The 22,931-nt window shown below is 37.0% G+C and overlaps 1 protein-coding gene across 1 annotated transcript; it reads right to left on the reverse strand.

Moving 5' to 3' along the window:
* Nucleotides 1–543: 543 nt before the first annotated feature.
* LOC135790216 (uncharacterized) lies at nucleotides 544–22,577 on the reverse strand. Its single transcript, XM_065300302.1, is given in 12 exon segments — nucleotides 544–1,620; nucleotides 1,719–1,807; nucleotides 1,810–1,833; nucleotides 1,836–2,090; nucleotides 2,193–3,927; nucleotides 3,994–4,288; nucleotides 4,348–4,607; nucleotides 4,669–5,226; nucleotides 5,284–5,467; nucleotides 5,735–5,854; nucleotides 18,364–18,588; nucleotides 22,373–22,577. Coding segments are annotated over 11 exon segments (4,086 nt in total). The 5' UTR covers nucleotides 18,567–18,588; nucleotides 22,373–22,577; the 3' UTR covers nucleotides 544–1,257.
* Between the last annotated feature and the right edge of the window lie 354 nt (nucleotides 22,578–22,931).

A 22,931-nucleotide genomic window follows, 5' to 3' on the forward strand; every position in this document is an offset into this window, starting at 1 on the left:
TCTCTGCAAATTTCTCTATAAGATGGCACCCTTTTTGAAAAACGACCAAAATCGCATAAAAAAATTTAACGAAAAGATTTTGTCATAAAAAAGGCAAAAGATTTCTCTTTTTTATGTCAAAAATTAAAAGTTGGAATTTTTAAATTCTGTTTTCGGATTCTGATAGACAATTTAATTCTACATCGATTATTTCAGTAACTTTTTTTGCTAGCATTAACCGTTTAGGCTCTATTCACAATTTTAATGGAAACAGCATTCGACATAAAAAACAGAAATATTTTGCCTTTTTTATGACAAAATCTTTTCGTTAAATTTTTTTATGCACTTTTGGACGTTTTTCAAAAAGGGTACCATCTTGTAGAGAATTTTTCAGGGATCAAGAATATAATGCCCATTTTTCCTAGCCCTTTTAGTTTAGGAGATAATTACTATTTAATTTTTAATTTTTCGAGAGCGGAGGCGCTTCTTCACGGATTTCGTCGGATTTCGACCTGAAATATTTTTATTAAGGACTTTCAGGTAAAAATAAAACTTAAATACAAGTTATTTATAGTCAAAACTTTATTGTAAGGTTCCATTATTTTCATTTATAAAAACTGTTGTCTTAAGAATAACAAAACAAATCATTTGTAACAAGTTATTAATCGTTAAATTATAAATAATATTAACAATACATATTCTCAATCTTAACCACGCGTTGGCATTTGTTACATGTTTCCAGCTCCCAATTTAGTTATCAATAATTATAAACTACACATTACAAACAAAACAATTGATAAACTGGGCGCAAGTGAAATGTCAGACACATATAACGTAAACAAATCGAAATTAATATTCAATATCAATAGGTAACTTAGTTTAAACTTGTACTTCCTCACATTTCACTCAACAAATGTTCAATATTATCATAATATCTTGACTAGAGGTTGTTGATATTTGCATTTGATGATATTTTGATTTTTAAGCATATTTAAAACAATTATAATCAAATTGTCGATATTATCACATTATAGTTTTTTGAATTCTTAAGAATTTCCTTTGATATCATATATATACATGTAAAATTAAATCCCAAACAATCTCTTACATGTGTAAACTTTGTTAGTTTTGGCATTTGTTGTAAAACTGTCTGGGAGTGAAGTAGGTGGAGGTGAATTGTCGCATATCAGACTTGGCTTTAATTTGTTAAAACATTGAGCGCTTAATATTTGGTGAGATGATTGTGATGATTCCCATTCAGACTAGATTGGCGTTTTGCTATGGCGAAAAAACGCGTAAACTCCGTAGAAGAGTCGTGAGTACGCCGGCCAGAGACTCCGCTTCGCCTGCGAGATGCTCCTCAATGGTAGCTGGTGATGTACGATCAATATTGGTACCGACAAGATGGCGGAACGCTCCAGTAACATCATGTACTTTGAGTACAAGATTGCGTGTTTGGAGCGGAGCAGTGGTATGATCAGCTAAATCAGCGCACAGCTCTGTGAGACGCCGAAGAATAGTCAAACACACTGCCAAATGCTCTGGGAGGTCCGGCAGGGTGGTATCGGACATGGCAATCACCAGCATCTTACTGGAATGGACCAGTTGGAGTGACTGTGTGGTCAGTTCATCTTTCGCCGTCTGAAAACAAGTAAAACAGATAAAACCCATACTACTTTAAAAAGAATACAAAACATTCATCAAAAAACAATCACCAACCAGAAACTAATAAAACTTACTTGAAACTTCTCCTCGGACATATGACGGCCACCTCCTTGCGCTTGAGCACTATGACACTGCGCAGCCACTTGATCTAATCTAGTTAGAGGCTCGCCATCGCTGCGTCGGTTTTTGGAGAAGGTTCTCACGACTGGACATGCAGGAGTTGGTCGTGCTGATACGGCTACAACTAACGTCTCTAACATTGGATGCAACTGCAGCTACCACCTGCTGTTGGTGATGATGGTGATGCTGGTAATGCAGATGGTGGCCGTTATTGAGGTCCTTTCTACCGTACTGGTTAACGTTGTTCACGTACTCGGTTGTGGTGGTTGTAATACGGGGACCATCGGGGGAATCTATGGGTATCGCGGTGAACAGTGCACCGCGGCCTACAAAAACGTATGCCGTCAACACCAAAACAACTAACAACCAACCAACAACGAAATAATAATCTAGGTACAGAATATAAGAGAAAACAAAAGCCTACGTACCTAAAAACGGTGATGTAGGTGTACTAACAGCCGTGCAACCCACTTTGACATTACTCTCAGCATCCAAGTCAAGATCATTGTACATATTCTTATTGCGTTGAAGGTGTGGCGAGCCAATGCCGGCCGTTCGTACTTCCGGAGTGGTCTTAGTCTGTGACAACGTATTCTTTCGACTTCTGAGTACTTCTAATGGCGGTAATGGCGGCAATGGAGGTTTCTTAGGTGGGAGAAACAAATGCGCTTGCCCAAGTTGACTGCTGTCATCTGCACGCGGCGGTAACTTAGGTGGGACCTCCTTAGAAACCTTAAAGTCTTTAAATGTTGACAACATCGACTGGGACCTCTGTCGTTCCGCGACAGTTTTCGGTGGACGATCGGGAGGTTTTTCCTCAACGGATCCCCGTCGTGGTGGTAATGCAACAACTCCATCATCACTATTCTTATCACCACCACCACCACAACAAGAAAATGTGCCGGTGCCAGCGCTGGCCCGGCGCGGTTTGGGCGGAACTTCCGGACTTTCACGGATATCCGGCGGCGGAGGGATAATATACGACATTATCTCTTCGGGGGTTAACTCAACAGCAGGCGTGACTTTCAATGTGGGCGGAAGTATTGTCACACTAGCAAGAAACTCCTCCAAGTCTAAATTCTCATGCAACACACCCAATTTGTTCAATTTCTCCATTGAATCCGCAAAAGAATGCGGTGGGACATCTATAGCGGGAGGTAACGCTCCGTCTAATTCATCAGGAGTTCCAGGGGGAGGCAGCATTGTCAGGTCAATAATATCCGGGTCAAAGTACAAATTAACATCATCATTCACCCGCGAGGATTCATTTTGTTTCAATTTTTCTAAATACGCACGCAATTCTTGACTCTCCTGTCCTTGACTTCCACAATTCGTGGAACTATCAGGACTGTGGAGACCAAAACTAATGCGTGACTTACCGCCATTTGCAATTTCACTATCACCGCCATTATTTAAATGCTTGGGAGAATTATGCGGAGTGTAAACTGAATCGTTATCACTCTCAGAGTAATTCACCTCTGATCTTAACATTTCAATCGCGGCGTTTGTAAACTGCAAATGTTCAGAATCCTCCTTAGCACCTTTAGCCAACAGTAAAAGAGAATCACTATGGCGGAGCGTATGCTCTTCAGTTGGGAGACTATCTGTATCGCTTTCAATATCAACAGAAGTCTCCTGCCACTCAGCGCTGGACTTCAACTGTTCGCGTAGAAAATCATTTTTCGCTTCGTAAATCGTCACGTCACGCTTGATCTCGTTATTCTTCACAATCGAACTGTTCATGTTACTATCAAGACTAAAACCTGTCAGCAGAGGCTTAGATTGCCTTCCCATCGTGTTGTACAACCCATTGGTCTTTCGATTGAGATGTTGATATGTCGGCGGGATTGTAAACATGACACTTTTTACCTGTTGCTGATTCAGATAACTCCACCTATCAGGGACGACCTTGTGCTGGCTTAAATATGGCGGTGCTAAGTCTTCCAAAACTTCAGACTCTTCTTTCTCCACTATGAGATTATTCTCGGTCGATAAGCGATAGTAACCTTTGAGAACAAGTACTAATTCATTAGCATCGCGTTCCTCCAAGGTGACGGAAACAATTTGGTCGTTTTTGAGATGAATACACACATTGTGCATGAGTTCATCTTCGGCACGCACTTCCACACTGCGTATATCTTCAATGTTTGCGATTGGTTGTGGCTAAATGGAAATAAAAACAGTTAATGCAATTTAAATCCCTTGTTGTTGATATTTTGTTCAGCATACCACTGAATTGCGTGATCCTGTAATTTGACTAATGCCAAACTTGGGACTAACGAGTATCACTCGCTCCATGACGTCCGCTTTGGGCCCCGCTGAGAAGCACTTGGCTCCGTAGCTCGGTAACTGACTCACAATGTCCAAATAATGAAGTTTTGCCTGTAAGGCAGTTAATTGTTTGCCGGGACCCGCCATAGTCGAGTGCAGTTTAAGGAAATGCGCCACTAATTTCCGCACTTCTTTACGTTTCATTTTCTCGAGTAGTGAAGCGGGCACGAAGCGTTCCAGACCAAACTCACGCCTGAACACGCAAACAATAAATTAATCATGATATCTCTAGTTGAAAAAAACCCAACTTACTCGACAGTTTTAACGGTGAGTTTTGACGCTTGCATGTTATTCGCAAGCGCATGTTGATAGACATGCAGTGCGGCAAGTCGTAGAGCCGTGTCGTATTGCAACTCGGGTGCAAATCGCTCCTGAATTACATCATTACAACACTGTGTGAAGAGATAGTCCAGTGCGACAAGGTCTAATTGTGCCAACGCTGCTGCTGATGTCGGAACGTACGCTATCCGATAAAGACAGCGAAGTTTATGCGCGCCGGGACGTGAAGCTATCTATAAAAAAACATTATTTTATTTTTATTTCGCATAAAACCCACAAAATGTAAAAACTTACTCGTGCAAGAGTATCAGCCGGATCAAGTAGAGTCAGTTTATTTCGTTTGAGCGATTTGATGTGCTCAACAACCAAACTGAAGTGCTCAGTTGCGCTGAGACATAGTTTCGCCTGCAAGGACGCAACGACATCTTGAACAGTTGTCCACGCGTCATATTTGAACGATTTTGTTTGACCATTCTCCAGAAACACTTTCAAAACATTCGCCATTGGTGCCACGCATAAATCCCCCAAAGAAAACGCTGATGGCTGTAGAAAAACATTAAAAAAATTACAATAGTTCTTAAAGTAGGTTAGGTTATCTCCGTACCGGAAATAGGGAGCGCCATTAACGCAGACGCTCTCAGCGAATCGAACACGACTTGGTTTCGTCCGGAGACGCGCTCGTTTGCTCGCTGATAACAGCGTGGACTTGCGAGCGCCGGCCTGTTCCTGTGGCTGACAGACGACTAAACTTACAGTTGAACTACACGCCCGGATCAACGAAATAACATGCTCCCTTGGCGCAATCTTAACATCCTCACCATTCACCTCAATAATCTGGTCACCGGGCAATAACTACCACAAAAATCATTTGATAAAAATAAAAAAATCACTTATGGATTCAAAATGTACCTTATCTACACTAGGTCCACCTTCAGTGACGAACCGCACAATGACGGGTTTCTCTGAGCCGGCAACAAAACCGAAACCCAACGCCGCCGATCGATCCAAGGTGACACTGCGAGGTTCAGGCGCTTCCGACGGGTGGAGAGCCCTCGTCACCGGCATCTCATACGTGGTGGTTTTGTTCACATGGCTGGAAATTTAAACAGATGTCATGCGACAAACATATAATATGATTCAGGAGTTGATGGTAATCTGTGGAAATCAATATGTGCGGTGTGCGGCTATGATGTATGAATACGATGCAATTTGCGCTCGAGTGAGCAAACATTGAAATTGGCAGTCGTGTGTACACAATGCCGGCAAATGTCATCAGCATGCAAACATTGCGTGTTGGGTTGTCTAACCTATATCAATATAACCTAACCTAACTTGATTACTATTGCAACAATCGACTTACTTTATGTAATAGGATCGTCCGGAATCGTCGAGGGCGCGTTCCCATCCGTAGGGTAGTGTGTCCTCGCCGGCGCGCCACGCTTCCGCCGGCGGCAACCACGATGCGGTTTTCGTCACATGGCTGTAAAACAAACAGCGGAAACACATTAAAAAAAGAATTCACTCGATTCACTTTCAGGCGCAAAAAGCAAAGAGAGCGCAGGCGATAAATTTTCAAGTGGCGTCCGGATTGTGCGTAATCCCTGGGACCGGGACCCCAACGGGGGTGCAAAACCACAAAAGTCCACTAAGCAGGTTTCACCGCCATCACCACCACCACAAGAGGCTTTTATTGAATGGCTCTCATTCGATGCTAGACAGCATTGTTCGCCGTTAAAGCCCACACAACCCACACAACCCCTGCATGTAATAAAATAGTATAAAAGTTTTAATTTTTGGCGAAAATAAAAAATGTTTGTGCGATGAAATCCATGGGTAGGCAGAGAGATGTTAATCCAATCGAGCGCACACAGCAGCAATATTGCGGTGTGGTGCCGTGCAGGAAACTCCAAGGGGAGTGCTTAAACTGCGATCATTAACGCAACCAACCTCCCTGAATTCCGGGGGTGTTGAGGGGTGGATAATACGCACCTCTGGCGGGCTGGCGGGTATAATTGCATTTACTGATACACGGGATAACGGCCCGGGGACACACTTGCCGTCCTCCTTTCCTCCTTTCCAACTTCCCACTTCCGACATTCAACTTCCGGGCTGGTATTGTTTACAATACTCACGTACAAATTTGCAGAATTAAATAAAACCGGTAAAATATTCAAAAGAAAACGCAGGGTTGTAAAATATGAACACCCACTGTCAGCGGGCGGGAGTCAGGAGTAAACTTAACATGGCAGTGGAATTTCCTTGAGACTTGGGACCACAATATATTACGTGCGCAGCATAACGAACTCCCAACCGATTGTCACGACCGCGCACAAATTTTTTCCTATTTTAGATCCAAATTACAAAAAAAGAGGAAAAAAAAACGAAAAATAAAAATGCGGCTATATTTTCCGACGTTCTCATATCGGTTTGATATCAATCACGGCCACCGACAGCGGTGATATTTCACCAACGACAAAAATTACTAAACATGCGCACAGAAAATACAACAGGAAAACCGGAAATACGCGCATGAAAAATTTCAAAAACAAAAAAACTAAAAATTTAAATTTCTGGGAATAAAAAACATTTTAAACACACTTTACCTAGTCGTAGCGCTTAGTTTCCTCCTGTTTGACACTGACGAACCATAAAATTGCACCTACTAGACGCGAGAAACTACCCTAGACTAAGGGTTGTTTACAAATCCCGCGCACAAGCGATGCCTATCAGCGCGCTCGGTGAGATTTGCTGCTTCATAAATCAGGCGCATAAAAACTTTCCGCTTTTGTTGTCGCACGCTAAAATCTAATCCAGGTGACGTACGAACGACTAGGAGAGAGAAAAACCACCCCTACATATCCTCACGCACGTAGAGATTAGAAAAGTTTACGCTTTGTTTTCTCTACAATGAACCATGAACCAAAGCAAAACGAGTTTATTGCTTTTTACTACAGTGACAAAATAAACTTTTCATTCTCAAATTTTTTGTATTTCAGGTTGTATTTCGAGTAAAACACAATCGTACAGTACTTATTTACAATGTAAAAGTTTCACTCGGAGGGTTTCTTGTGGAATGAATGTTTCACTTGTAGTTTTCTCGTTTAACTCGGAACTTTTCCAATATCCGGGCCGTTTGCTGCGCTCGATTTGGAGGTATTTAGCCATTTAGCAATAAATGTTCACGCTGCGGCAGCGGCAGCAGCGCGTGCGCTTAAAAATTAATCATTTCCTCACCTAAATCGGCCAAGAGATGGAAAATCCCAAACAGTCGAAGAGTGGTGATTACGCCGTGGACGCTTAATGTACTTTTCTTTATTTCCTCCTCTCTCTAAGAGGAGGAAAATTATTTGTCTTCATTATTACTAACGGCGGAGATTTTTCTCCTTTTTTACTCGACACGCAGAACAAAACAAAGCGGAAACAAGTTTTTATTTTACGCGTAAATTTTCAAAAAATCGTAAATTGTGTTCGTATTTATCTAGGCGTTAATTAATTTCCTTTGCCTTGAGGGGCACCGAAAAAAACTTTAAGTTAATTCCGCGCGGGGTCCCCCTCAAGCGAATTTTTCGTAGCACAGAGATGCGTTTTGCTTTTGCGCTCGCCTACGCTTTGTTAATTTATATTCCGCGCTGGTGGCGCCGGCCGGAAGAAAGGAAGTTGTGCGACGCGCGACGTGCCCCGGCCGCGCTCGAATCCTTTTTGTTCCGCAAAAGTTCATTATAAGAAGATGCCAGCAGCGTCCACGACTACAATCTCGCAATCGACTTCGAATCTTATTAAAACCTAATTTCAGACGCTGGCATGCACCACATGATACGTAAAAACTAAATTACAAAATGTCGAGTGCTGCAAAATTAATTCAATTAACTCAATGCTGTTATCTTGCAGGCAGAATGCAGAAAATTTTAGAATACAAGCAAAATGTTTTACTTGTTGTCACCTTGCAGACAGTAAATCGAATCGACGCTAACCGCGGCGCCTCCACCATTGCCAACCCCGCCATAGACGGATTGCAACCATTCACGACTCACGACGGTGTCGAGTGGCACATTTTGTACGAAACGCGAGACGAGGAAACCGGAATGTGTTATTCATCGTGCGGTTTCGCCTAAATTATAGCTATAGCGCAGGCATTCGAAGGTTTAGAAATTTGAACGCGCGGTTGTTGGTGCTTTTTTCTCTCGCCCTCGTGATGTGCGCGGACGTGCGTACATTCACGTCAGGATGTCAAACAATGTCGATTTATCATGAACATATACGCATATGGATGACAAACAGATGGCAAACAGGAAAAAAACAAGCAGAAATAAAAACCCACTTTATTCGACAATTGGGGAAGAAAATTTGACTTTGAAGGGCATTTTAGGGTGGTTGGAGGAGTTTTCAAGGGTGAAACGTAATAAATATCGAAAGTGTAACTAATAAACTATAAAATAAAGAAAGAAAAAATGAAATTTGTTTTAAAACTTCGGAGATATGTTAATTTTTCATAAAATTTCGTTGAAAATTTGACTTTGAAGGGCATTTTAAGGTGGTTACAGGAGTTTTAAGGGTGAAACGTAATAAATATCAAAAAAGTAACTAATAAACTATAAAATGATGAAAGAAAAAAAGCAATTTGTTTTAAAATTTCGGAGATATGTCAATTTTTCATAAAATTTCGTTGAAAAAAGCTAAAATTTGACTTTAAAGGGCAATTTATGGTGGTTTTAGATGTTTTCAGGGGTGAAACGTAATAAATATCAAAAAAGTAACTAATAAACTATAAAATAATGAAAGAAAAAATGAAATTTGTTGTAAAACTTCGGAGATATGTCAATTTTTCATAAAATTTCGTTGAAAAAGAGCTAAAATTTGACTTTGAAGGGCATTTTAAGGTGGTTTTAGGAGTTTTCAAGGGTGAAACGTAATAAATATCAAAAAAGTAACTAATAAACTATAAAATGATGAAAGAAAAAATGAAATTTGTTTTAAAACTTCTGAGATATGTCAATTTTTCATAAAATTTCATCTAAAAGAGCTAAATTTTGACTTTTAAAGGTATTTTAGGGTAGTTCTACAACTTTTTAGTATAGAAAGTAATAAATATTGAAAAAGTAACTAATAAACTATAAAATAGCGAAAGATAAAATAAAATTACTTTAATAACTTCCAAGATATGTCAATTTGTTGATATAATTCCAAAAGAAAATACCAAAAATCAACTTTAAAACAACTTCAAAAGTAGTTCTAAGTATTTTTCTAGATATAAATAAAATAAACAAGAAGTATAACTCATTTACAACAACTTTTATCAAAGAAAAACCCTAAAACAACCCTCGGAACATTTTTATTTCCCTTTAAAAGAAAAAAAAATTCAAGTCACAACGATTTCTACTCCGACCTTTATTTATAGAGTTGACACAAGTTGGCAACTCGTCTTTACCCCCCCAGTGACGCGAGCGTAAGCGATTAAATTGCACCCTTGGGTCCCACGCTATGATTTCTTGCGCGCCCCCCAAACCCAAACTTTGCAAAGCAAAAACTACCAACATAAACGTTTGAACGTGTCACGAATACACAACGCGCCATAAATTTGAATAAATTATATCCGACAAAACAAAACAATCAGCACGACAAGACTGAGCGAGCATTAAAACCAAAACGTCTTAATGCCACTCGACAAACAACAAACAACAAACAACGACTCGGAATTATATTAATCACCTTTTAACGTCGAATTACACTCTGAGTACAATTTCCTGCGCAGCGTGTCACTAAATAATAAATGTATGTGCGTGCTGTTTGTATATAAATTAGTCGGGGGCGGCTGGACGCGTCACGCATGTCGATACATCACAAACGGAATTTGTTGCGCACCGAGAACAAAAAATAATATTATAAAATGTGGCGTAACCGTAACATGTGGATTATGTAATGTGTTTTAATGTGTTTCCGCTGCATGCGACGCTGTTTCTTTTGTGTACATTTATCTCCGGATTCAGGGAATTTAAACGAATGAGAAAAATATGTGAAATTTAAACGCGGACGTTGTCTATTGATGAATATATTTCGTTAGTTTGTGGTAGTTGGGTAATATCGAGCGAATTTTGTACAGAGTTTAGTGCTAGTGTCATATGTGTGTCGATGACACTGCAAACTCAAATGCGGACAACGCCCGTACTTCGCTTCTCTTCTTCTCTTTTTACGCGTTTTCCACTCGTGTACTCGACGCTTCTAGCGTTTGTAACGTTTATGGTCGCAGGTAGCAGTGAACTTAACTTGTGTGTATCAAAGAAGACAAAAAAATCAACAACTTTAGTTGCGTCAAAGGAAAAACTTTATTTTTGTTTGTTTTGATTAAAAAATAGAAATTTTGAGTTTGAAAGTCATTTTTGGGGAGTTAAACAATTTTACAAGGGTAGAAACTAATAAATATCTAAAGGGTAACTATTAACCTACAAAATAATGAAAGAAAAACTAAAATTACTCTTATAATTTAAGAGATATGCCTTTTAAATAAAATTTCTGAAAAAAAGTCAGTTAGAAATTAAAATTTGACTTTGAAGGTCATTTTAAGATGTTTAAATAATTATTCAAGGGTAGGAAGTAGTAAATATATAAAGGGTAACTATTAAACTGTAAAATACTAAAAGAAAAACTAAATTTTCTTTTATAATTTGGAAAATATGCCAATTTTTGAAAAAATTACAGAAAATTTTCAACCAAGAACAAAAATTTGACTTTGAAGGGTATTTTAAGGTAGTTTTACAACCGTTCAAGTATAAAAATAATAAATATTAAAAGAATAACAATTAAACTACAAAATAATGAAAGAAAAACTAAAATTTCTCTTATAATTTAAAACATATGCAATTTTTAATAAAATTTCAGAAAAAAAGTCAACTAGAAACTAAAATTTGGTTTGAAGGTCATTTTAAGGTGATTACACAAATTTTCAAGAGTAAAAAGTAATAAATATCTCAAGAATAATAAACAAACTACAAAATAAACAAAAAAAAAACTAAAATTACTCCTGTAAAATATAAATGAGCCGAAATAAACTTTGGGGCGAAGGAAAATCTCATATATCTATTACAACAGGACCATAGTATCCTTCCTGACGTGCCTTGCGTTTGATATATTCCAAATGGAATTTTATATCAACTCTACCCAAGAATAATACCCGGGATTTTTTTATAGCAACATTAAACCTATTTTTACCAAGAGATACAGAATGTTTCTCTCCAAAACACAAAACTCCAACTCCATTCGCACTTGTAATGTGTAATGTGTAATCCCTTGGCGCGGTCGAGTACATCGGGACAATCTGTTTAAATTAAGGTCGAATAAATCCTTCCACACGCGCGCGCCCTAGATCAAACCTTCGTCCCATTACGCATCACTGCGACTCCGGCCCTCTTCAAAGCGAATGCAAACCGAATGTCAATGTCGCAACTCGTTTGACCGAATAATATTTTTACGCTAAGTGTGCCATACCAGAGCGTTTAATTCGGGCTAATAAACGTTACGGATGGCGGTGGGTGGGCGCGAAATGACACGGCATAGGAAGCGACGTTAATGGCATGCCGAGGGTTAAGTAGCTGCACTCAGTTTCGTATTAATTACTTACTCACGTCCCTAGTGTACCAAAGTGTAAGTGCACAAAACTCACGAATGGAAAATTAATCAATTAGAAGGCATACAATGTTGTTAAACATTGATTTTGCAAATTGTTGGGATTGGTTAATGAGAAAATGAGAAACCGTAAATTAATATTAATTTAACGGGAAAATTTGACTTTGAAGGGTATTTTAAGGTGGTTTTACAACTTTTAGGAGGTAAAAAGTAATGAATATCAAAAGAATAACAATTAAACTATAGAATAATTAAAGAAAAACTAAAATTGCTCTTATAATTTAAGAAATATGCCACTTTTTAATAAAATTTCTGAAAAAAATTAATTAAAAATTAAAATTTGCCTTTGAAGTAAATTTTAAGGGTGTAGGACGATTTTTAAAGGGTGAAACGTAATAAATATCAAAATAGTAACTATTTAACTACATAATGATGAAAGGAAAATCAAAATTACTCTTATAATTTAAGAGATATGCAATTTTTAATAAAATTTCAGAAAAAAGTTAATTAAAAATTAAAATTTTACTTTGAAGGCCATTTTAAGGTATTTGCACAACTTTTCAAGGGTGAAATGTAATAAATAGCGAAAGAATAACAATCAAACTACAAAATAATGAAAGAAAAACTAAAATTGCTCTAAGAATTTAAAAGATATGCAATTTTTTACTAAAATCTCAGGAAAAAGCCAATAAAAAACTAAAATTTGACTTTGAAGGGTATTTTAAGGGCGTAGGACCATTTCTAGGTAGTAAAACGTAATAAATATCTAAAGGGTAACTATTAAACTACAAAATAATGAAAGAAAAACTAAAATTACTCTTATAATTTAAAAGATATGACAAATTATTGATTAAATTTCATTTAAAAAAAAGTAATTTCGAAGGTAAAATTTGGTTCTATGCATTTTCTCAAGTAAAAAGTAATAAAATTTAAAAGGATAACAATGAAACTATAAAATAATAAAAGAGAAACTAAAATTCATAATATTAAACGAATATTAAACATTGATTTTCCACCCAGTCGGTCACAGAAAACTAAAAGAAAAAAAAGTAAAACCAATAAAATAAAAGTGCGGCACGTTAAAAATTTTTCTCGCAATTAAATTCTTTTCCGCCCTAAACTCCCGTTTTAGCAAACACGTTTTATGAGCGAGCGGGACATGCATTACGATCGCATTAATGCAGCGCGCATCGACCGACACAACTGTACATCGGCGCGCGCGGAATGTCAGTCAAAATGGAAATTTAAATACACGCCGTGTTCAATGTTGAATGTACGAGTATGTGTATGTGTATATGTAAGAGTACAGCGCGCGCACTTAGCATGATGGCGCTGGTTGAAAGTCCCGCTTTAGCGTTTTAGCCGGTTGGCCGATGTTGGCGCAATTGTTTAAATGCACGCCTCGTTACGCCATGAATCATCGACATCGACACTTTGTGTGGGTGACCATCGCACGTATTCCCATTAAATTCAACGCGTGTATAATGATCACATTTTCGGTCAATCCAAAAATCTAATAATCCGCACGTAGAACGCGAGGATTCCGGCGAAGTACCACCCCGTCTGTTTTTACTCCAAGCGTCAACTAACGACGTTAATAGAGCAATTCGGAAAATGGGGAAAATGTTTCGCCGCACGTCGACCCTGTTTTATTAACGCGACGCAAAGTAGCTCGACGCTCTCCCCCGTCTGTTCACTTCGAACAAAATAAAGAAGCTTACGAACAGGAAGCGCACATATCCCGGCGCGCTCTCCCAGTTGGGGATGACTTGGATGTCTGAACGAGTGTAAGACTGAAGGAGATTGAGAGCCAGATGCGTTTCGTTTCGTTTCCTTTCCCCGTGGCTCTTGGATCTGGGATAATCTTTTCTGCGTCTGCAGGGACTTCTTTACGGACGCCGTGAAAAGTCAAGTCTTCTCGGCGCGCGCTAAATGAAATGTAATTTTGACGTGGAGGCGGGCGGATTATTGCGATGATTAATGTATGCCACGAGGAGATGTATGAGGGTTCACACATGTTTAATCAGTATTCATTAATAACATTCTCGGGAAGAGAAAAATATTAATTTGAGTTATACCGAGTGATTCCGAAAGAAAAATGTCGTTTTTAGGTCTGTAAAGTGTGAAAACTTAAAGAAGAGCTCTTTATCTTACAAAAAGTGAAAAGAAAATTAGGAAAGTGCTAATAGTTTAAAAGATACAGAGTGTTTTGTAAAGAAATCGCACGTTTTATTGCAAAATGTTATTTTCAGTTGCTCCCGAGTGTTTCTCGATGGTTATAGGGTTTGTAAAATGTCAAAACTCAAAGAAGAGCTCTATATCTTACAAAAATTAGAAAGAAAATAAGAAAGATACTAATAGTCTAAAAGATACAGAGTGTTTTGCACACCAAATTAATATTTATTGTAAAATGTCATTTTTAGAGTGTTTCTCGATGGTTTTAGGGTCTGTAAAATCTCAAAACATAAAGAAGAAGTCTCTATCTTACAGAAATTGAAAAGATTATTAAAATAATACTAATAGTTTAAGGGATACAGAGAGTTTTGTACGCCAAATGTATATTTTACTGTAAAATGTCATTTTCAGTTGCTCCCGAGTGTTTCTCGATGGTTTTCGGGTCTAAAAAATATAAAAACTTAAAGAATAACTCTTTATCTTACAAAAGCTAAAAAGAAAATTAGAAAGGTACTAATAGTTTAAGAAATACAGAGTGTTTTGTAGCGCATATGCACATCTCATTGTAGATATGTGAAAATTACTAACAAATTCACTAAAATTAATTTTCTAGAATGCTGTGAACACACTATATAAAAAAATCTACCAAAACTACCATTAATACAAGAGATACAGGGTGTACCAGAAAGAATATTTGCAAATAAAAAATTTAAAAGCCAAAAACTAACAAAAAACTTAAGTAATTTAAATAATAGTAGGTACTAAAAATACCCACTATCAGAAAACTACAATCATTCTAAGATATACAAGGTGTATCAGAAAGAAGATCGCATAAAACTCTACAATAAAATCCAAATTTCCACCCAAACTCAAATTAAATGTTAACCAAAAATAGATCAATCGATTACAAGCATTCCCATTGTAAGTTCGTGGAAGCGGAAAAAGCCCTGAGGTGAGCAACCCCAAGTCAATAAAATCCCCGAGAGCACTGGAGCCTGAACGACACTTTGCGGTGATGTTACACTGATAAACGTCTGCCCGAGCAACTTCTAATTACCCCGCGCTTACATCACGTAAATCTGAGTTTTCCTTTACTTTAGCATCAGCTGGCCCCAGAGCACGAGAGGCAGGAAAAGCGAATTGAAGAGGGTGAAGCACACTCGCCGCTATTGAGTTTTGCACACGTGGCCAATTTGAATTCGGAAAATCTATCGCAGCTGGATGAAGTAAAGGTGCACAGCGGCGAACTCCGCGGGTCATATTTGTCAAGGGTGGTTCCGCCTGCAAGTGACACGCATTCTCAAACAGCCATTAATCGCAGGCCCACAAGCTCCACGCATAACTGTACGTCATGTGCCGTTTTCATGTCAGGCATTGCATATAATATACTAGCAGGAGAGAAAATTTACTCAAAAAGTCAAAAATGTGAAAATTTTGGTTTCTAAATATGTCCACCGGAAGTTAGGTTAGATTTTGATGAGTTTTTCAGGTTTTCCCGCCAAAATGTTCAAAAAAATTTGGTCCCAAAATGTCTACCGGAAGTTAGGTTAGATATTGATGATGTTTTGATATTTTCCCGCCAAAATATTTAAAAAAAATTAGGTCCCAAAATGTCTACCGGAAGTTAAGTTAGATTTTGATGAGTTTTTGATATTTTCCCGCCTAAATATTCAAAAAATGTTGGTCCTGAAATGTCCACCGGAAGTTAAGTTAGATTTTTGTGAGTTTTTCATATTTTCCCGCCAAAATATTCGAAAAATTTAGGTCCCGAAATGTCCACCGAAAGTTAGGTTAGATTTTAATGATTTTTTATTAGTTTCCCGCCAAAATATTCAAAAAATTTTGGTCCCCAAATGTCCACCGGAAGTTAGGTTAGATTTTGATGAGTTTTTGATATTTTCCCGCCAAAATATTCAAAATAAGTTGGTCACAAAATGTCCACCGGAAGTTAGGTTAGATTTTTCTGAGTTTTTGATATTTTCCCGCCAAAAATATTCGAAAAAATCTAAAAATATCCATAAAACCCATGTCTTGAAATGAGTGACGTTAAAGTAATCCCCCGACGACATTTTACGAGAAATAATTTAATCGTACGAATGGGGGAAAGTAGCGATAACGAAAAAATGCGAACCGTCTGTTTCTTTCCACCATTTCGCGCACGAAATGGAATCTCATCATCCCTTATTATATTTATATCCCCTGCAAGTGTTACGACACCCATCAACTATAGTAGGATACAATTTATAGAATAATTTATCGAAGCTCCTGCTCGAATAATGTTTGTCGATTTGAGTTTAGTTGTGAAAATCACAAAGTCTGGAAGAGGAAACTTAAACGGCTGGTAAAGTGAGAGTCAAAGGATGTTGGAGAGGGTTCACCGCAAAGCACTCGGAGAGGGTGGAAATTATACCGTCGCATTCTTGCGCGCCCGCAAATAGTTATCTGCTTCTCATCTTTTCGAGGCGCATCTCAAACAAGATGAAGCTTTCCGGAGAGACGAAATGTAATATCGTTTTTCTCCACCACCAACACCAACACCAGCATCGCGCAGCAGCAGCCAGATACAGTACGAGAATTATGAGTATGAAAGCTCGGACGGCCGGAAGTTCGAATCCAGTTTGCAGCGATGAGCAATGTTTATTCAGCTCGATGAAAATTGCAAATTTCGCGCTGTACACGCAAACATTGCGTCAGCCATCTAAATTTCATCTCGAATTGGAGACGCCACCCCTCAACACTCGCAAACTCAAAGGAACGGGAGGAAATATTAGATACGTAGATTGTATTTACAATTCTAGCTTCGAATTGCATTTTCAGCACATAAATAAATGTTTTCCGGATAAAAAATTGATTTTTGAATACAGAAAACTGCAATACAAATATTAATTAACTTAATACAGAGTGTTTTATGATGAAATTATCAAAAATAAAATCAAAACTTAAAGAAGAGGTCTTTATCTTATAAAAACTAAAAAGAAAATTAAAAAGGAGCCAATAGTTCAAAAGATACAGAGTGTTTTGTATGCAAAATGCATATTTTATTGTAAAATGTCATTTTCAGTGGCTCCAGAGTGTTTCTCAATTGTTTTAGGGTCGGAAAAATGTCAAAACTTAAAGAGGAACTCTTTATCTTACAAAAACTAAAAAGAAAATTAAAAAGGTACTAATAGTTCAAAAGATACAGAGTGTTTTGTATGCAAAATGCATATTTTATTGTAAAATGTCATTTTCAGTGGCTCCAGAGTGTTTCTCGATTGTTTTAGAGTCGGAAAAATGTCAAAACTTAAAGAGGAACTCTTTATCTTACAAAAACTAAAAAGAAAATTGAAAAGGTACTAATAGTTCAAAAGATACAGAGTGTTTTGTACACCAAATGCAATTTTCCATAAATAAATATCATTTTAGTTGCTCCCGAGTGTTTCTCGATGATTTTAGAGTCGATGAAATGTTAAAACTTAAAGAAGAACTCTTTACCTTACAAAAACTAAAAAGAAAATTGAAAAGGTACTAATAGTTCAAAAGATACAGAGTGTTTTGTAGAGAAAATGCAATTCTCATTCCAAAAATGTGAGAAATACTAATAAATTCACTAAAATTAATTTTCTAGAGTGCTGTGAACAAATACTATCAGAAAATCTACCAAAAGTACCATTAATACAAAAGATACAGGGTGTTTCAGAAAGAATATTTGCAAATAAAAATAATTTTAAGATATTACCAGCCACTTAAAGACCAAAAACTAACAAAAACCTCAAATAATTCCAAAATGGTGATAGATACAATCCAAATTATTACACATAATAAAAAAGTGTACAAAATCACTCCAGGTAAACCCAAAATTTCCGTCCCCGGGGGAACTCTACCGAAAATTATAAGCAAAAAACATAAACTCGTTCTGTTTTTGATATCGAACGTTTCTAATTAAAACTTTTCGCCGAAATTACGTGTGGCACCAGGGAGGGAAGTTTCATTATTTAATTATCTAATCAGTGCGCAGCGACACGCGCCTGCGCCTCGTCTTCTCGCACTTCCCCAGCGTATTAAGATTTGAATTTTAAATTTAACTCGCACACAACACGAAATATTTAATATGCGCGATGAGGAAAGCCGAGTAATTAAATAATAAGTACCCGAAATTAGAAAATTACGTTCTCGGTGAAGCAATTAAAAGTTGGGCGGAATTTTCAATGCACTTACTTGCAATAATAAAGTCGGCCATCTTTGTTGACATGCACAGTCCATCCAGGCGCCGGTGCATAGTCAAGCATATGTGCTCTGGCCTCAGCATGCCCGAGACCATTGAAAATACTCGCTGCCTTGCCGACACTGCCGCCTCCCGAGTGCCCGGTGGCGGCCAACGTCGGCACAGCCGCCTGCGCCGCCTGTGCTTGTAAGAGCATTACGCACACGCCGCTTCACACGCTGAAAATGAAAATCTAATTTTAGTCTTGTACACATGTTAATAATTATGTCGCCAAAGACTAAAAGCAGGCTTTGTGAAGCGGATGGAAATCGGAAAAGGGAAGGCCACATCGATGAGGATTTCACGCACGATTGCATTATTTTTACACCCATGCACACATTATATATACGACAAAATTTGTTTATACACTTTGTAGAAGTTAAAATCAAACTGAAAGTTTCATAGTGAATAATTCTTAGAGTTTTTGTTCAATTTTTGTAAATATAGAGTCAAATTAAAGAGAATTTCATAATCTTTTAAATAGTATAAAATTTTATAAATTTAGACATTTCTACAGGGTGTTAAAAGCAAAAATATTAAATTTTGCCTTAAAAATTACGATTTTTCTACTTTTTTAACAAAATTATTAATAATTCACGAATAAATTATTCAATTTAACTACTTCAGGTGTCAAATTAAAGACAATTTAATTATTTATCACTACTACTACTAATTTGTTAAATTTTTATGTTTTTTCAATGAAAAAAATCCATTTTAAGTAAAAAAATAATAAAAATTTTGCATTAAATCTCAATTATCTCAAAATAGCAACTTATATTATCAAAAATATTACAACCAATAAAAAACGAAACAAAAACACTTAAAATAAACTCAAAATTTGGTTCCCCGGAGGATTTTACCAAAAATACCAAGCAAGAATCAAATTTTTTACACTTTGTAGAAGAAGTCAAGTTATTATGTTACCATGGGAACTTGAGGCTTGATGATGACAATAGCGCAACCGGAATTGTTTCGACTAATAAAAATGTGTAACAGTGTAACTGAGCGACTGAGCGTAACTTAATCCACGAGTATGCAATGCGTATAGTAGTATTTCGTTTGTTTTTCGTTGTTGTTGTTGTTGTTGTGCGGTGTATTCCGCTACTTTCTCTTCTAACTTTTAACTTAACACCAGGTGTGTTGGATACTGCAGCGGACACTCCTGCTGCTGCTGGAAAGTCGCCGGCGGTGGCAATACTTTCGCGATCAAAGTACAATAATATCAGACATCAGGTATTAACAATATCGACAGACACACATCCGAATTACGAGTACAAGCACATTTTAAACTTGACCCCTCAGTTTAAAGTCCTGTAATTTTATTCGTACAGGTGTAAAATTACTTGTTTAAATTTTATTTTATTTATTCGTTAATATTCTACTATTTTCTATGTATTTTTGTGAGATTTTTATGTTTTTTTATTGGGAAAATGCGAATTTTATAAAAAAATATCAAGTTTTTTCTTGGATTTGTTTAGTAAAATGTTAATAACTTTTTGATTTTTGTTTAAACTTTTATAAACTTTATATACAATTAAAAAGTGGTAAAAGACGAATAAAATGATATAAAATTTATGTTTCTGCATTGCTTCTACAGGGTGTTATAAGCAAAAATAGTAAATTTTGCTATAAAAATTAGTTTTTCGACTTTTTTAACAAAATTATAAATAATTCCCGAACGTGTTATTCAATTTTACTCATATATCTTTCAAAATAAATATAATTAAATTACTTAACACTACAACTACTAATTTATACGCTTTTCACGACGTGCCTCACAAAAAAAATGATTTTCATGTTAAAAACAATATTTTTTCAGTAAAACGACTGTAAAACTAAGTAATTCTATACTCAGCAATATTTTTACAAGTAATTTAAGCAAAAACAGAGTAATATGAACTTTTCCAGCAATTCCCTGCGCGCATAAAGCGCAAATTTAACATAAACTCGGCTAAAATAATAAGATTTAACTCGATTCCAATTTCAAGCTCGAGCTGCGCTCTGAGTCTGGGGGCAAACTGTGGGGTTGCCACCGCACTGCGTCGACTTTCATCTAATTATAAATAACAGGTACACCTAAACGCGCCGGAAAATAGAAGCGTCAACAACATCTTCGTCTTTGCGTCCCTCCGCTGCGCCGCCGCTCATCCGCGTTATATATTTAGACCGAAAGTGCACATTTACCAAATTAAATATGGAACCACCGCGACAATTTCGTAAATTGTAGCTGCAGGTGAGAATCCAGTCGCGACGACAAAATAATAAAAAATACGCGCACGCCGTAATAAATCACATCGGAGGGTAGTAGGGTTGTAAAACCAACTTGGGGGTTTGTGGGTGGTTGGGAAGGTGTAGAGACCGGAGACAAACGAAGGGACTAACGCACCCGGTCGACCCTGGTGAACCCCGCAAACTAAAGCCGCCACTATTAATAATATCACTGCGGTACTGCGCCACCTTGGGTGGATTTTACCATCTTTTATTTTATTTGCTGCAGGCGACATTTTCATTTTCTCACAGCGCTATTTCTATTTTTATTTTAAGTGATTACAAATTGTCATCTTCCAGACTTGCATTTTTTTCAATTTCAATGCTTTGTAACTTCTATGAAAATTAATTTATTAAATTGAACAAATAATAATTTAATTCGCAATTAAATAAGCTATAAATTGAAATATTTCCCAATTTTCTAGTTTAATTCTATTAAAAGTTATACGATTGCAAAGTTGCAATACAAAAATTCCTGCAGTAGCGTAATTTTAAACCTGATTTTTCTCATTTAAACTCTTGTAACTCCTTAAAAAATTGATGAAAATCTTTGAGATAAAAACAATGTAATTCTCAATTAAATTACTATAAATTGAGATATTCCCCAAAATTCTAGCATTTTTCTATAAAAAGTTATACGATTGCAAAGTTGCAAAACAAATATTCTTTGAGAAGCGTAGTTTTAAACCTGATTTTTCTCATTTAAACTCTTGTAACTCATTAAACATTTGATGAAAATCTTTGAAACAAAAACAATATAATTCTCAATTAAATTAACTATAAATTGAAAGATTCCCCAAAATCCTAACTTAATTCTATGAAAAGTTACAGGATTGCAAAGTTGCATAACTAAAATTCTTAAAGTATGATAATTTTAAACCTGCTTTTTCCCATTTAAAGTCTTGTAACTCCCTAGATACTTGATAAAAACTTTTTAGTCAAAAACAATATAATTCCCTATTAAATTATCTTCAAATTAAGATATTCCCCGAAATTCTAAGACGTTTCTCTCAAAAGTTATCCGATCGCAAAAAGCGCGCGACAAAAAACTTTAAACTTCTGTGCCTAGCTGTGAGTGCAGACTTCCACTTACACCCCAATTACTCAATAACTCCAAATTGTACACACTCAACTAAACTCAACGTTTATTCTCCATTAAATTACCTTTCCAGAGAGACATCATAGAATATTCTGCGAGTACTCGCTCCAGTCTTATACACAACACAAAAAACATCACTTTACGATGCAAAAAAAAAAAACTCAGTCTATAAGTTTTTAGGCACGTCTGGTTCTGGTGTCTACATGACTTTGAGTCTTATCACAATATTGATTTGTAATAGATGCAGACATTAGATCAACGCTAGTGTTTTTGCACGTCTACAGAATCTGGACGCCAAGTGTTACCTTTCACTTTTCTGCAGCACAACCTGCATATTAAAGTGTCTTATTCTGCTTTAATTGCGCATTTTCAAGCGTCCTGCAAGTGCAGGAGTAATGACCACCGAGCGTGTTGCAGTTGCAGGCGATTGTTGTGTCGTTGATATAAAGACATAAATGAAAATGAACTCAGCACTCCGCACTCGGCGCGCGCGGATGTGACCTCCGCAGATTGAATACATTGAATAACAAATACGAGCCCACAATGAAATCATCCAACAACAAACACAAACTGCATAATATTTAATGAATTATTACCTGTGGAAATCAACGCTCTGTGTGTGTTTATGGCCGTGAATAAATCCAACATCCATTTAATACCAACGCGCGCAAAACAATCACACGGATGATAACAAACAAAACAAAACAAGTGTCGATCGGGTGTGCATCATTTACCTCACGTTTTTCTATCGTACGTTGGATTGTTTGGCACGAAGAGACACACGACTACACGGCGCGGCGCGTACGCACAGACTGGCGGTGCAGGAATATACTTCTTGCTCTTGCAGGTCGTGCAGGAGAATTAAATGCCATAACAATACATGTTGCGCCATCTGCGGGCAACTGGTAACACTAAAATAGGTTTACTGTTATGTAAAGTGATGAAAACCCGAGGAAAAATCAATCTGTTGGTTGGTACTGATGAAAAACAGAAGGAAAATCATTCTAGAACAAAAATTAATATAATTAACAACAATTGCAGTCGCCACGAACAATAAATGAGCAGTTTTTGATGGTTTTAGATAATATGAATGTATGATGAAGGAAAACGCGTTTCTGGGATTTTTAGATGCAGAGAAAGACCTATTTCGACAGT

This window comes from Atheta coriaria, unplaced genomic scaffold (assembly GCF_025399875.1).
Source record: "Atheta coriaria isolate IRGN ID8LTWV9N9 unplaced genomic scaffold, Caltech_Dcor_3.1 hic_scaffold_4_pilon, whole genome shotgun sequence".
Taxonomy (NCBI): domain Eukaryota; kingdom Metazoa; phylum Arthropoda; class Insecta; order Coleoptera; family Staphylinidae; genus Dalotia; species Dalotia coriaria.